The following is a 14,162-nucleotide window of genomic DNA, read 5'->3' on the forward strand; positions in this document are numbered from 1 at the left end:
AATAGCGTATAAATAGGCACTCTCGTGTGTTGCATAAGCGTCATCCCTTAAACTCCTCCAGGTCGGAGCGAGAACATCAGCTCAATCCAAGCTCAGCCTCGGCAGACCAGCAGGCTTGGCTGTTTTTCGGGGCAAATTCGTAGGGCGAGACACATTCGAGACAAATGTCAGGGCTCTGTCCATTTCCTTCACCCAAGCTAACGTGGTTTAAAAAGTAGACGACTCGCGTCCCCCCGTCTCGCAGCACCCTGTCGTTTGAGGTGCGCTTATTGTTGCTGAAGACGTGCTGAGACGTTGAACCTGAACACGGAGCAGCTCTGAGGGAAGGCCCACGGATTCAAGCGGGCCTTGTTTACGGTAATGGCGCCTACTCTGAATTCCGCATGAATTAGCCCTACGTGCTGTCGGTACATCTAGCGCGGTGGTCGGTCTGCAGCCCTGGTCCTGGAGAGCTACGGGGTCTGCTGGTTTTTTGTTTTCACCTTAAAATCAGCACCCAACTGAGACCCAAGACACCGGGTGAGTTGAGTTAACTGTGTAATCAACTGCTCTAATTGATTCATGAAGTGCAGAGTCACTATTAAAACCAGGAGACCCTGTAGCTCTCCAGCACCAGGGTTGGAGACCACTGATCTACTTGAATATGAATTAAGCCTTGAGAGGCACCTCCATTATTATAAGGTGTGTCACTGGTGACCAGGTCCAGCAGCACGTTTGTGTTTTTGCTTGTTGGGATGTCGTCCCGTTGAGCGATCCTTTAAGGGGTCCACTGGCAGGTTCTCTGTCACTACGGTTACACTACCGGAGGTATCCGTATTCTTATCGATTTCTCACAGCAGCGTTGATCGATTTAACGGTCCGTCAGGTGTGACCCTAACAATACCGTATTTGCCCTGATTGTTTCGCTGGAGAGCAAAGCGTAAGGCCGTCACAGCGAGGCCTATGCGCTTTATCGAAACTCCTTCATACCAATTCAGATAAAGTCCTCGTTTCTTGTTTTTGCCTTTCGTCGCAGTCGACGCGACTCCGCCTCTGTTTTGGGGGGGGGGCTGTGGAAACGGTTGTGTAACGCTCGCTCTAACCTTTCTGATGCTGTGCATGTGTGGGTTCCTCCGCTGGGGGGTGGGGGGGGAGCGGCGCGTGATCGCAATCTCGCGGCCAGTAACCGCGGCGACGAGGGGGGGGCTCCGGTTTCTGCGCGGCGGCGACGGCTCTCCACCCGATACGGCCCGTGACCGCGACGAGCGCACGCGCTCACACTGTAACCGGAGAGCGCCCCCCAAAAAAAAAAACTGGCTCTCGGCCCGCGCGGTTAAACGCTAATCCCGCCGCCACGGTCGGTTATTTCACCAGCGAACGAGCCGCCGGTCCGCCAACGCGCGACGGGGGAAAATACCGCGGCTGCCGGCGGGTGGGTTACTTCGAGAGGAGGCTGATTTTTTTTTCTGGGAGATGAGCCGAGCTCTTCGTGGTGAGCTTTAACCCGGCTGAATTTTGGCGTTTTTTCTCGCGAAGAGGTGCCCTGTAACTCCACGGTGGCCGGGCCACAGCGTCTCCTGGAGGTGACTAAACCCCCGTGGGCTACGCTCGGGTGAAACGCTCGCTGTGTTCGCGTCGAGGTTTTTCGCATCCCTGTCTCTGTGCTGTTGGTGTTGTTTTTGCATGGTGGTGAACTGGGAACTTTGTCGTGTGCAAAAGGGGGCGTCAGCAAAGTTTCTAGTGAGCAGTGTTTTTTGGGGGGCGTCAGCAAAGTTCTAGCGAGCAGTGTTTTTTGGGGGGCGTCAGCAAAGTTCTAGTGAGCAGTGTTTTTTGGGGTGGTGGCACTTATTTAGCCTGGAATGCTGGAGGTGACCCCCTGGACGTGCTTCAAGGGTCACTTTTTTAACACCTACGCTCTCCTTGTCTGTAGAACCATAGCAAAAGCATTAAAGAAGGCGTAGCCAACGTGTGGAGTTATAGGTTGAGATATGGAATTAGAGATATAGAGAGTGTAGATGTTATGGACTGTTGGTGTTGTTGTCATCCGTGGCTGCATTTTGTTGCCGGTGGTGAAAAACTTGGAGCTCAGCGGGTAATGAAGGACTGAGAATGGATTCCAGGGCACAAAAGAGCCTTTGGCTGCAGTATATCACATTACAGACGCGACATTACTACAATGTACCACGCGAATATCGCATCACCGTACAGTGTATCGCATTACGCGTAGTACATCGCCGGGATATTGCCATATCACGCATACGGCGGCTCTGTAACCTGTCACCAGTGGCCCCGTGAATGCCTTACGGGTGAAGAGGCAGAGGTCAGGTGAGCGGAGTGTCAGATGGTGCAGGTCTGTTCTGCTTTGTGTTCTGTTCGAGCTGCGTTGGGGAACTGTGCCTGTGGCGTTTGGGTGATGCGTACCGAACCCCGCCCCCCCGCCCACCTGGCGCCACGGGTCGCAGCACGCGGAGCGGCCATCGCGGCGGTCGGCACGCGGCCCTGCCCCGCCCCCAGCCCCGCCCCCCACCCTCTTACGTAACCGCCCGGGTGGTGACACGGCCTCTGCGTTTAAGAGCCTTAAGGGTTATTGTCGGGAGCGATCCTTTCGGGCATAACCTGACCCCCTCATCCCTCTTAATCTGCTGGTCCCCGCCGCTCTTTAAAAATACCCCCCCACCCCCCCCCGGTAAGTCCTCCTGCTTCTGGGGAATCGAGCAGCCCGGGAGCTCATCCGCAGGCATTGCGGGCGATAAGCACGCGCGCCCATTTTAGACCCAGCGGATTGGCTCAGCGGCCTCAGGATTGGATTGTCCTTGGAGCAGACGCACGTCGAGGCGTTTGGTGTCTCGTGTGCGTGTGACGTTCGCGCGACGGGGGCCATGTGGCAGGCACGGCGGCCCGCCTTCCTGAGCGCTTCTTAAGCGGGAATTGAAGTGGCGTTCATCGTATGCGCTATCGAAAGTTTTTCTTTAAAACTGCTTAATTGTCCGATTTGCCCGCCGCTGTTATTGTCATGTGATGCACTTCCTGACACGCATGTGCTGGGTTATGTTTATGTACATTTTTTGAGCAGGCTGCAGACGTGACTTCCTGTAATGGTTTCATCCGGTGCTAACCACCAGCCCTGTGGCTGAGACATTTCACTTTGCGCTGACTGATAGCTATTTCTAATGGGTAATGTTAGTCATAGCCCTCCTGCCCCCAGCTGGATCCTGATGCGTGTGCAATCACGCCACTGTAAATAGCCTCGCTCTCAGAAAGCAGCGTTTCTTTGGCACTTTGTGCCCTGCCATTTGCAGTGGCTGGTTTCAGTTGATGGGCGGAGAGAGGGATCAGATAGCCAGGCTCTGACAGCCCCACCCTGAACAGAACACTCTGGAAGGTGTCAGCAGCAGGTGGGGGAGGTGGGAATGGGGGGGGGGTCTCCTAGGCATGAGAGTATGGGTGATGATCCCCCTTATCCCTTTGAAGAGCAGGTATTTTGGAATGTTTTCTCAAAGTTCTAAGTCAGTGTTCTAGAACTCCGCTGCTTTCAGTTGCCGGTAGGGATTGTGACATCAGCATTAGAATGTTCAGTTGAGAACGTTCTAATCTCATATTTGTGATCTCACACAAGGGCTAAAGGGCCATTCTGTTTTTGGTAATAGGCATTACCCCCCTGGCATTATCCCATTAGTCACACAGAGACCCCCCCCCCCCCAACACACACACCCCCACACCCCTGCCTTCATTTTAGCCTAGCGGAGGCTCTGTCTCCGGTCTCCCAGAGGTCTTCCACCCTCATTCTGACGAGGCTCAGGGAACGGAGGTCCTACAACTGCTGGAATTCCAACATGCCGTTTCCCTCGTTCAGGGCCAGTCATCCCAGTCATCAGGAATGTCTCTTGCAGGGTGGGGCAGAGTGGGGTGAGGAGGTGGGGGGGCGGGGGGTTGGGGGGTCCTTTGGGGTCTCTGAGATTGAGTAACGCACCGCCGCGTGCTATTTAGGGGGCTGACACGCTCGGAACACGGCTGACCTTTGCCTGAGTTGGTTGTCGAAAAGGCTCGGCGGTGCCCTGCTTCTAGAACGTTCCCCTGCGTTGCTCTCCCGTGACACACCTCTCGAGGCGCTGAGTTCAGACGTTCAGCAAGGCCGGCGGGATCCTGGCTCCTCAAATGGTGGTCAGCAGTCGGTTAATGTAGGTATTAATGTCCGTTGTGCCAGCACTTACAAGGAAAACCATCCTAATGACGGCAATAATAATAATAATAATCATAATTATCGTCGTCCATCATTATCGTCATTATCATCATTCCTGTTTTCATCAATCAGCTATTATCAACATCATTGTGGTAATTATCGCAACAGTAGTATCAATAAAAATAACTCATTACATTAGTAGCACTGCTACTGTTGACAGTGACCCATCCCCCTGATACTTAAATGTACTCTAGTGTTGCTTCCCTGATTTTGAGGGCTTCTTTATCCGTTATTTTTTTCTTCTAATTTTTCACTTTCGCTTGGCGAAGGAAAACCCTCTGATATTGCCCATGATCCCTGTGAGGCAGCACAATCCTCTAATAATGCGCCACAGGCCCCCCGCGCTTCCTTAGGCTTGTTCACCCCCTGCTTATCTAGCCAAGAGTTCCTCCACAAGAGAGAAGAGCTGCATGAGGACAAAGCAGGGAACCAGACAGACTGGTCATGACCCCTGAATGCTAGACTTATCCTGTATACCCAATCCTGGAGCTGATCCTAGGCCCAATCCTAGCTGATCTAGCCATCAGAGCTGACATATAGGCCCAATCTGGCTGTCCTAGGCACCTGCTGATCCTGGCGACCGCTGATCCTAAGCCCAATCCGAGCTGATCCTAGCAATCTGGATCTTCCATGACTCCTGAGCTGATCCTGTAGACCCAATCCTGGATCTGATCCTATAGACCCAATCCTGGAGCTGATCCTATAGGCCCGACCCTGGAGCTGATCCTAAAGGCCCGACCCTGGAGCTGATCCTATAGGCCAAAACTGGGTACTGATGCGGGAGCCGCAGCTGAACTCGTCCAAGGTAGACGGCGAGAACTCTGCTAGGGGTGCCCAGTGGCGCGTTGACTAATAACAGCTTCAGCGACAATGACGCTTTGGTTTCTGCGACAAGCCAATAGCATCGCTGCTTTCATAACCATTACATAATCTTACTCTCAAAAGTCTCTTTCCTCTCCGTTATCATGGTTACCTCATGAAACATTTGCAAAGTGGCTGGACAGACAAACGATTGTTCCTTCCCCGGTTTCGGTGAGATAAGAAAGCCAGGCCCGGGACAAGGGTCATATGGAGCTCAACAGCAGTTTGTCTGTGAGCTGGCGATTCGTGAGAATCCAACCAGCTTATCAAGGCTGAACTTGAAGCCGGATGACCTGTGATCCTTTTCTCGGACCGACCGACTTTCACTTGTAACTCTTAAAGTTTCTCTGTGAAACCGAAATTTTGTATAAATTCTGTGGTGAAGTTGGCCTCTGTCATTAATTAGACTTTTTTTTGGTCTTTTTGGCCTCTTTTGGTAGATTTGGTGAGCGTGTCTGTTGGAGAAACATCATGCAAACGATTTCATTTCAAAGGAAAAGGAAAGTAAAGACTCGTAGATAGCGAAGCTAGTGTCACTCGTGTGTCTTTGATATGTCCTGACAGTGGGTGCGTTTCTGGGGGAGAAAGCATCGTTGTCTCTCAGACCAAGCTCGGATGCAAGATGAGGTCTCGCGTCAGCCGAGAGCTGTCCCTTTTATATTGCTTCCTTTTGATGCTGGAAATAGTTAACGTACGCGAAGATGTTCTTGGGTGTCAAAAACCGCTCGACCCATCGTAACTTGAAAGCAAAGCTGTTTCTGTGCTTGACGAAGAGAGAGCCACTTCCTGTTGTTGACCTTAACGGGGTCAGCGGGTCTTTCTGTTTGTGGTTTTTTTGATCTTGGCAGATACTTGGGCGGATCCCTTTGACAAGGGAAAGAGTAAATATCCCTTTGCACCCACAATGCACTGCGCCGCGTTGTGTGACTGTTTCAGCCTTCAGGTCCCCGGTGCCAGCGCTGTTGTAAACGGGCACGGGTGGGAATGCGGGGTGATAAAAGCTGGCACTCGAGGGCGCGACGCCAGGCGGTTACTCGGGCAACCGCCGAGGTTCCCTCTCCCGACGACGCTCAGTCACCCCCCGCCCCCCCACCCCCCCTCCCACCGCTGAATCACATTATTCCCACCTCACTGGAGTTCCCCATTCAGCAGGGTTCCCACCCAGCAACCAAGCATATTTTGCATAGCTGGAGGGTGAGTAAGGGCTGTATTGAGAGTTCTGGTGGGAGACGGGTGGGGTGGAAAAGGTTTGTGTCTTCCCCTGGGCACAAGGGGCTTTGTTTTCACCATTGTGTAGGTCTTTCTCAGCATTTCCTACATTAAGGATTAAAAAAAGCACAGCCAAAATGAATCATTAGAAAAACGACATTAAAGACATGTTTCACTTCCATATTTTACGTCTTGTTGTTATGTGAGAGCAGGTGAGTTCCTCATATGCAGCAGTGGCTGTGTCACACACCCTCCGCTCCTCTCCCTTATCCCTCATCTACCACAAAGACATAGACCTGCTTCCCTCTCCATGCAGCTGGGCCTTCTCAAGTGTCGTTACTCAGTGCTGTGTGTCGTGTGTGTGCGTGCGTGCGTGTGTGAGGAAGAGGAGGAGGAAGATGAGCAACAACAGCGGTCAGCCTCAGTACTCTGCACTGGCCCCAGGCATTTAAGGTTCACTGGTGTTACAAACCCAAGACTCCCCTGAGGGGAGGTAAAACAGCTTCCCTCCCCTTAACAAGGTTTTTCACACCTGTGCAATCAGTGGCAGTTTCCATGGAAACCACCTATAGGGTGAAGTGTTTGCATTTTTGGGGGGAGGGGCTATTGCTCAGGTGCTCAGAAAGATCCAGCCTGGCTCTCGCACGCGCTGTTCAGTTTGTGACCTGTCATGTGACCTGTGTGGTTGCGCTGCAGTAGAGGCTCAGGGGAGGTTTGCTGGCCTGCCATTTTAATGTGCCCACACTTTATTTAGCTCACTGCTTCTTCTGTGCAGGCTGTTGAACGTGCGTGCATGGGTAGGATTACTCAAAGATTAAATTGAAAATGGTGTTGATTTTTCAGCTCACGTTTAATTAGAGCTGCTTATGAGATGCGATTTATGAAGAACACGCCTTACTGGAAGTCTGTGTTGATTGAAGGCTGATGTGAATGTCTGAGCTACGTAAGCTGTAGCTTAGTTCTTAATCTTCATACAAAGAAGTGCTTTTTTTTTTTCCTGTTCATCCAGTGAATTTGTCGACTCAGGTTACAGAAAGGACTCGGTCAATATTGGATTGATTTGATTTAAAATTCTCATCCTCTTTCGTTGTTGATGTAGAGGTAATCTTTGGCTAATGTCTAATCACGGTTCCCTGGTCTAATTGGAAATGAGCCCAAACTGAAAGATAAAACCCAGACCCATATTTTACACTTTCTTCATTCTTCACACTTCATTTGAACGCTGTGTGTCCCTATTGGTCATTTGTCACGGCCTGTCTTTTCCTCGCTGGGCTCGAGTTATCATCGGTTAAAAAAAAAACATTTTTTTAGAAAAACGCTTGGTGTTGACTTTTTGTTCTGTGCAAAATCCCTTGTTCTCAGCTCACCGTGAGAAGAAAGCGTCTCTTTTTTTTTTCTTTTTCCACCGAGCGGCGAATATCGGCCTCGTTAGGAAAGCGGAACATTCAGTTAGCGGAGGAGTTCGTGTGTTGCAGAGACTTGCTGTGAAACACCAGTAAAAAAAAAAACAAACAAACAGAATAAATGCAGGTGGCGGCGTTTGTGTCGGTGTGACGGCGGCTTACCCGCCAATGCGTTGCCCGCGCGCGGTTTCTGCAGCTGATGCCGCCGCCCACCGCCTCGCCTCTGCTCTCCTGCTCGAGTTCAAACTGTTACACAACAAGTATGCGCTCACGTTACCACAGAGTAGTAAAAAAAAAAAGAACAAGGAACAAGGAAAACTTATCGATGCAGTGAAATACAGCATAATTCATGTACCTGTTGATCATTATTATCTTATCGAACCTTTGTTTTGTAGTTGTTCCAATGACCATGTTATGCGCTTTTGTATGTCGCTTTGGACAAAAGCGTCTGCTAAGTAAATGCAATGTAAAATTAATTGAATTCTTTTATCTCTTTCTCTCTTTCCTTCCTTCCTTCCCTCTTCCTCCCCCCTTCCCATCTGCAGCTAAAACTAAGACGCAGACATGGGGAAGCAGAACAGCAAGCTCCGCCCAGAGATGGTGCAGGACCTGGTGGACAACACTGACTTCACCGAGCACGAGATCCAGGAGTGGTACAAGGGCTTCCTGCGGGACTGCCCCAGCGGGGCCCTCTCCCTGGAGGAGTTCAAGAAGATCTACGGGAACTTCTTCCCGTACGGCGACGCCTCCAAGTTCGCCGAGCACGTCTTCCGCACCTTCGACGCCAACGGCGACGGGACGATAGACTTCCGGGAGTTCATCGTCGCGCTGAGCGTCACCTCGCGCGGCCGGCTCGACCAGAAGCTCAAGTGGGCCTTCAGCATGTACGACCTGGATGGCAACGGCTACATCAGCAAGTCCGAGATGCTGGAGATCGTGCAGGTAAGCGCGCGTGTCGCTCTCATTATGTCCTGAGAATTGTTTTTCCGTTCGGTGCGTTTAGCATCCTGGGCCACTTTTAATGCTGGCTGGCGAATCCATGCGCTCCCATCGCTCTGGCGTCACGCTGCAGGATTCGAACCCGCAGCCTCCCTGTCTGAAACATATTAGTGGCGGTGAGACGCGGTTGGCCCTGGAGAATCGGCACGTACTGTTCCCTGTCATCTCGAGAATAAAAGCTGCCGTCCATTTGAATAATAGCCGTAATTACGCTCGCATATTTGGATGACTGTGGATGTGTGGGAGAGCGCTGGATGGACACTTTGCGATGGCAGACCACATCAGATAAACTGTTTGTAGTTTTGCGTGTGCAGTTCTCAGCCACATTTCTCGAAGTGCACCAGGGTTCCATCCATCACCCACCATATCTTGCCTATCTGGTCGGGTCGGGGGAGCTGGCGCCTATCCCAGCATGCACTGGGCGAGAGGCAGGAATACACCCTGGACAGGGCGCCAATCTATCGCAGCCCAGGGCTTTTATTTTTTTTGCTGCAACTGTAAAAACTGTATTGAGCCACCAACTGCTCTGAATTAGACATGCGTGTATAACACGTGCAGCGTGTGCTGCTTCATAGTGCTGGACACCTGTGTGTAGTGTCTCACGCACTTGTGCTCTTCATCTGGAGAGCGTTTGGAAATGTTGATCTTTTAACGAAAGAATCGTTTATGTAACATGACTGCAGGGTTACAGTGAGGTCATCACTGCAAAAACCAAAATCAAGTCAATCTCCGTAATTATTTTTGTCTTATATTTAGACTTTAAATCTTGTTTCTATTACTTTTTAACTAAAATGGAGCCAAATAGCCGTGTGCCATCTGGGTACCGTGCTCTGGAGACACGCGAGCCTCGGTGACACCAAGCCGCCGTGCTCGTCTGAAAGCCGATCTCAGAAAAACAATGAAGCTCCCGGTGCTGCTTCACGCATCTCTAACCAGGCTGAGCATCTCACCAGGGCAATTACTGCCCTCCCAAAGGCTCAGATGCCCCTTAAAACCGCAAGCGTGGTCACAAGGGGCATAGCGTGGTCCTGAGAGGCTGCAAGTTTGAAGCGGGGAGGTTAGCTTTGCTCAAACTATCAGGATAACTATCAGGATAAATCTCCTGAGAGTGTTGGCTCCAGACCTGGGTAAAATACGTATTTGTTTTGGTTTCAAACGCTTTTCTAGGCTTTACTGATCTTATCTGGTGTGTTGGAGCCAATTAAATACTCTCAAAAAGTGCAAACCCTGCTTTCTGGTCATTTTGGCAGGCTCAGTTACACCAGGCTAGATCAATAGAGTACAGAAAAGTATTTGAATTCTAAACCAATACGTATTTGACCCAGTCTGGCCAGTGGGGGTGAGGGTGGGGGAGCTTTTGTTCCTGTGCGGGTTCTTATTAAAATCACTGATGTAATTTTCTGGAGGTAAGTCCGGTCCCCGGTCACTCCGGGCCGAACGGTCCGCCCTTTAGAGTGTGACTCCCGCACTAGGATTCTGTGCTTTGGAGTGGCCGCGTTGCCATGGCGCTGTGAACGTGAGTGACAGGGTGGATGGGGGGCGAGGTGCATAGTGAGCCGGTCAAAGGGTTAAATTGCGTCCGACAGCCCAGGGGCCCCCGCGACAGACTGCCGGCGCAATTTTAGCCCGCGGGTCTGGGGGGCTGGGGGGGGGGGGTCTAAGGGACTCCCCCGTCGGCGTAATGGCCCGTCACAATGCCGCCCCGAAAAACTGTCCACCCCCCAAACCCCCCCATCCCCCACCCCGCTTCAGAAAGAAAGAGCACTCGACGTTACAGGGTGACAGCAGAACAATTGCGCCGTTGTCGTCTGAGAGCCTCCAACGAGTTCCGAGAGATTTTGGTCGTTCGGAGCGCCCCCGCGTGTCCTCGATCGGCGCCTCAGGGGCGTCGAGAAACCCGCGAAGTAGATATTTGTCAGGGGGCTGCAATTTGGCTTCCCTCGCCGGAGGTGTTTTTAAAAGCCTGTTTTGGTCGCTGTAATCTGTCAGATGTAGCATCCGGAGGGCGAGCGATTGGCCCCCTGCCTTCGAGGCTGATCTAGCTGGGCTTGTTTTTGTGTGTGCTCGTTAACTCTGAACTGTTTTCCCTCTGATTGAGAGGGTGTACGGGTCACCCAAAACAGAGTGCCTGTGGATTTCTGACACCACCCCCCCCATCTTGTTCTTCCTTCTTGTCTCCAGGCTATCTATAAGATGGTGTCCTCGGTGATGAAGATGCCGGAGGACGAGTCCACGCCCGAGAAGAGAACTGACAAGATCTTCCGGCAAATGGACACCAACCGTGACGGTGAGCCTCTTCGGCAGATAGCCCGCGGTCCACGGCTTTCAGCTCCGCCGGACCCTGGTGCTGACCGGGCCCAAAGCAGGCAGCATCCGTCCGACATGTTTGCAACCAGCGGGTTTGCTAGGGTTAAATTGATCTCGCATTGTGCATGACTTCGTCTCAGAATTAGGTCAAGAGTTTTGCTCTCGTTAAGGATTTTTGTGGGTTGTGACCAGCGACCAGTGTCGATGAAAAGCAGTTTCTTTCTTTCCTCTGGTGTGAGTTCTCATAATGACGGTCTCAGGTCCTGGTTGGGGAGGACTGGAATGTACTGTAAAGGAAACTCACTCCACCTACTGGGGGGGAATTGGAACTACAAGCTCACTGACTGAGAGGCCCTGATAGGAACCAGCGGCCTTGTTCAAACTTAGCCACGTTGTATTTTTTCCTAACTGGATTTACAAGTCGAAGTGTTGACGTGTTTTTGTTTTTGCCCGTTTCAGGGAAGTTGTCCCTGGAGGAGTTTGTGGAGGGAGCGAAGAACGACCCGTCCATCGTGCGCCTGCTGCAGTGCGACCCGAGCAGCGCCGGCCAGTTCTAACGCTCGGCTTCCGGACGCGTCTGAGATCGCGCTTTTATTTATTTATAAATCTTTCATTTCTTTGATTCTTGCTTATTGATTCTTAATCTGACCCCATAGTGAGCTAGCGCAGGGTCTCAGGGGCCTGCGTGCAGACAAGGTACTGGAGTAGCAGAGCTGGCTGCTGAGTGAGGGGCACACACACACGCACACACACACACACACACACACACACACACACACACTCCCACACACACACACACACACACACACACGCACACACACACTCACACACATGCATGTATGCACCACGCTCAGCCCTGGCCTCACGCTGGCAGAGTCGAAACGTAGAGATCACATCCAGTGTTACGGACACTCTAAAAGGAGACAAAAATGTGAAGCAGAAACGACCCCCCCCCCCCCCCCATTTTAATCACCACTGTAGAGGGACGTTTTCCGTGCCCCCCCCAGAACTGGACATGCAGAAACGGGGTGAAGGCTGGCACTTCCTAGCACTCCCTCACAGATTTAAGGCCCTTGCGCTGAAATGATGTCACAGGAAGTGGAGTTGGCTGACCTCTGACCTCTCGGCTGTGAAGAAGACCAATGGGAAGCTCGTGTGGTTGGTGGGCACGGACAGAATGCAAAATGGAGTAGGTTTCTCAGCTCTTTATTCCTTAGAGAAAGCGCAAGCTGAGAACGTACAGGATGTGTTTTTTTTTTTTTTACGGTACAGTCATTTTGGGGGGTGGATTTGTCCTATTCCTGGGCTACTAAACCTAAATTAGGATAATGTAGTCTTACGTATTTAATCAGGGTTTTTGTTTCATTTACTCAACCTGCTGTATTATGTTTGGTTTGCCGTCCAGCTCGACGTGTTCCCTCGATGCTTCTTTAAGGTTGTGGCAACGTTAGCACGTTTCCACCATTTTGTAAGAGTATTATGAGATGCAGCGTGTCTAGTTGGGTGCTGATTTCTTGTTTCAGTGGAAGTGAAGGCGGGGGATTTCCGCAGGGTGCCGGTGTCTCTGTGAACCTCAGTGAGCACTGGGGGGCAAGGACATTTTGGGGGGGTTGGGGGGGTTGGGGGGGGGGGGGGCAGGGTGGAATCCCTTCACAGGACGTCCTCATTGAATAATTAAAAAATGAAGCGGTCACTCGTTATTCTAAGGGCCTATGTGTACAATCAAAAGGCATTGAATTAATATGTCACTACTTATTAAGTATGGCGTACATTTTAATAAAACGGTTCACAGACAGGTAGGTAAGCCTGAAATGGAGAAGTAATATGATTTTCTTGCTGCTTGTGTGTTGCTGTAGTCAGGTCAGGACCTCACGTTATTTAAGTGTATTTAACACTTTGAGGGCCTGGGTTGCTAAGACCTTCAGCATGTGCGAAGCCTTTTAGCCCATGGAAAACCAATAACATGACCCGTGATTGGTCAGGGTATTCGTTCTGCACCAAATCGTTGGTTGCGTTACTAGTTGTCCGTGTGATAAAAGCTTTTGCACGCGCTGAAGGTCTCGGTAAATCAGGCCATAAGGATCAATGTGAAAACGTGAGATGAATTCAGAATAAAATAAAAGTAGCTTCTGCTTTGACATGGCAATTTCTCTCCAGATGTTTTAAATGGCAAAAGACATTGAATTTCATGTCAGCACATCCATCTTCTTGACTCAATTGGTCTGTATAAATGGGAAGAGTCCGCACACTGAATATGCTCCCCGGTGTCATAAATTTATTGACACCAAAAAAAAAAAGAAAAAGAAGTGATGTTTTGTTGTTAATAAATTTATTGCACTGGGAGAACCTTTTCAGTCTTCTGTTCTGTACAGCACCTGTCTGAGTTTTTGGATGTGCATGTATTTTTTGTTATCTATCGCTTTATTTTTGTCTGAAACATTTGCATTTTGAGACGAGTTATGTCGATGTGGAAATGTACAATGTCCTTAGGGAGAGTTTGTCCTGGCTTCACATTCGTGGCGGATTGGCACAATGCACTTACCCATTTAAATTGACATGAACAAATTTGAAGATACCAGAAAAACGTTTAAAGCAATTGTTTCTAACTTACACTTAAGTTAGAGCTTTACCTTCTTACTACCTGCTCACTGTCCGCTTGTCAGTGACTTAATAAATAAGTCTTAACATGTCATTTGAGTGTACACAGACCCTTTAAGTGTGACCAATAGTAATACAACGGAACTCGAGTGTTTTGGAAAATCGAAACGCATTTGTGCGGTGTTCTCTGCCACAGCATGCTCTGCAAAGCGCGTGCGCACGCACAAAAACATCCTCCAGGCTGTTGTGCGCATATCTCACACGCGGAGAAAGAGAGAGAGAGAGAGAGAATAAAATGGAGATGAAAATAGAAACGTAGATAAATATATTCTTATATTCGGAGATCAAGTTGTGGCATTTGCCAGATTTGAAAGAGATTCAAATTTAAGCTTATTTTATTTTATTTTATTTTGAAAATGAATTGTCGGAATGTATCGTATTCCTTCATTTCTCTATGAACTTGATACACATGCGTACAGTATACTCCTGTACCTGCTTAGGACTGTAGGACAAAAGAGAGGACCTTGCATTTTGCTGTGCATATGCTTTTGTACGCCCTCAGTTAC

The 14,162-nt window shown here is 50.2% G+C and overlaps 1 protein-coding gene across 5 annotated transcripts in view; it reads left to right on the forward strand.

The window, feature by feature from the left end:
- ncaldb (neurocalcin delta b) overlaps positions 1-13,880 on the forward strand; it is a 33,606-nt gene extending 19,726 nt beyond the window's left edge. For 3 of the 5 annotated variants that reach the window (XM_064348700.1, XM_064348701.1, XM_064348704.1), the window contains 3 exons: positions 8,238-8,634; positions 10,873-10,978; positions 11,458-13,880. In XM_064348700.1, coding sequence (XP_064204770.1) covers positions 8,257-8,634; positions 10,873-10,978; positions 11,458-11,555 — 582 coding nt within the window. In that variant the 5' untranslated portion in view covers positions 8,238-8,256 and the 3' untranslated portion in view covers positions 11,556-13,880. Of the gene's footprint in view, positions 1-206; positions 358-1,357; positions 1,563-8,237; positions 8,635-10,872; positions 10,979-11,457 lie in introns of those variants that run through there. The other 2 variants (XM_064348702.1, XM_064348703.1) reach the window with 2 other exon arrangements.
- Positions 13,881-14,162: the final 282 nt, after the last annotated feature.

This window comes from Anguilla rostrata, chromosome 8 (genome assembly GCF_018555375.3).
Source record: "Anguilla rostrata isolate EN2019 chromosome 8, ASM1855537v3, whole genome shotgun sequence".
NCBI lineage: Eukaryota > Metazoa > Chordata > Actinopteri > Anguilliformes > Anguillidae > Anguilla > Anguilla rostrata.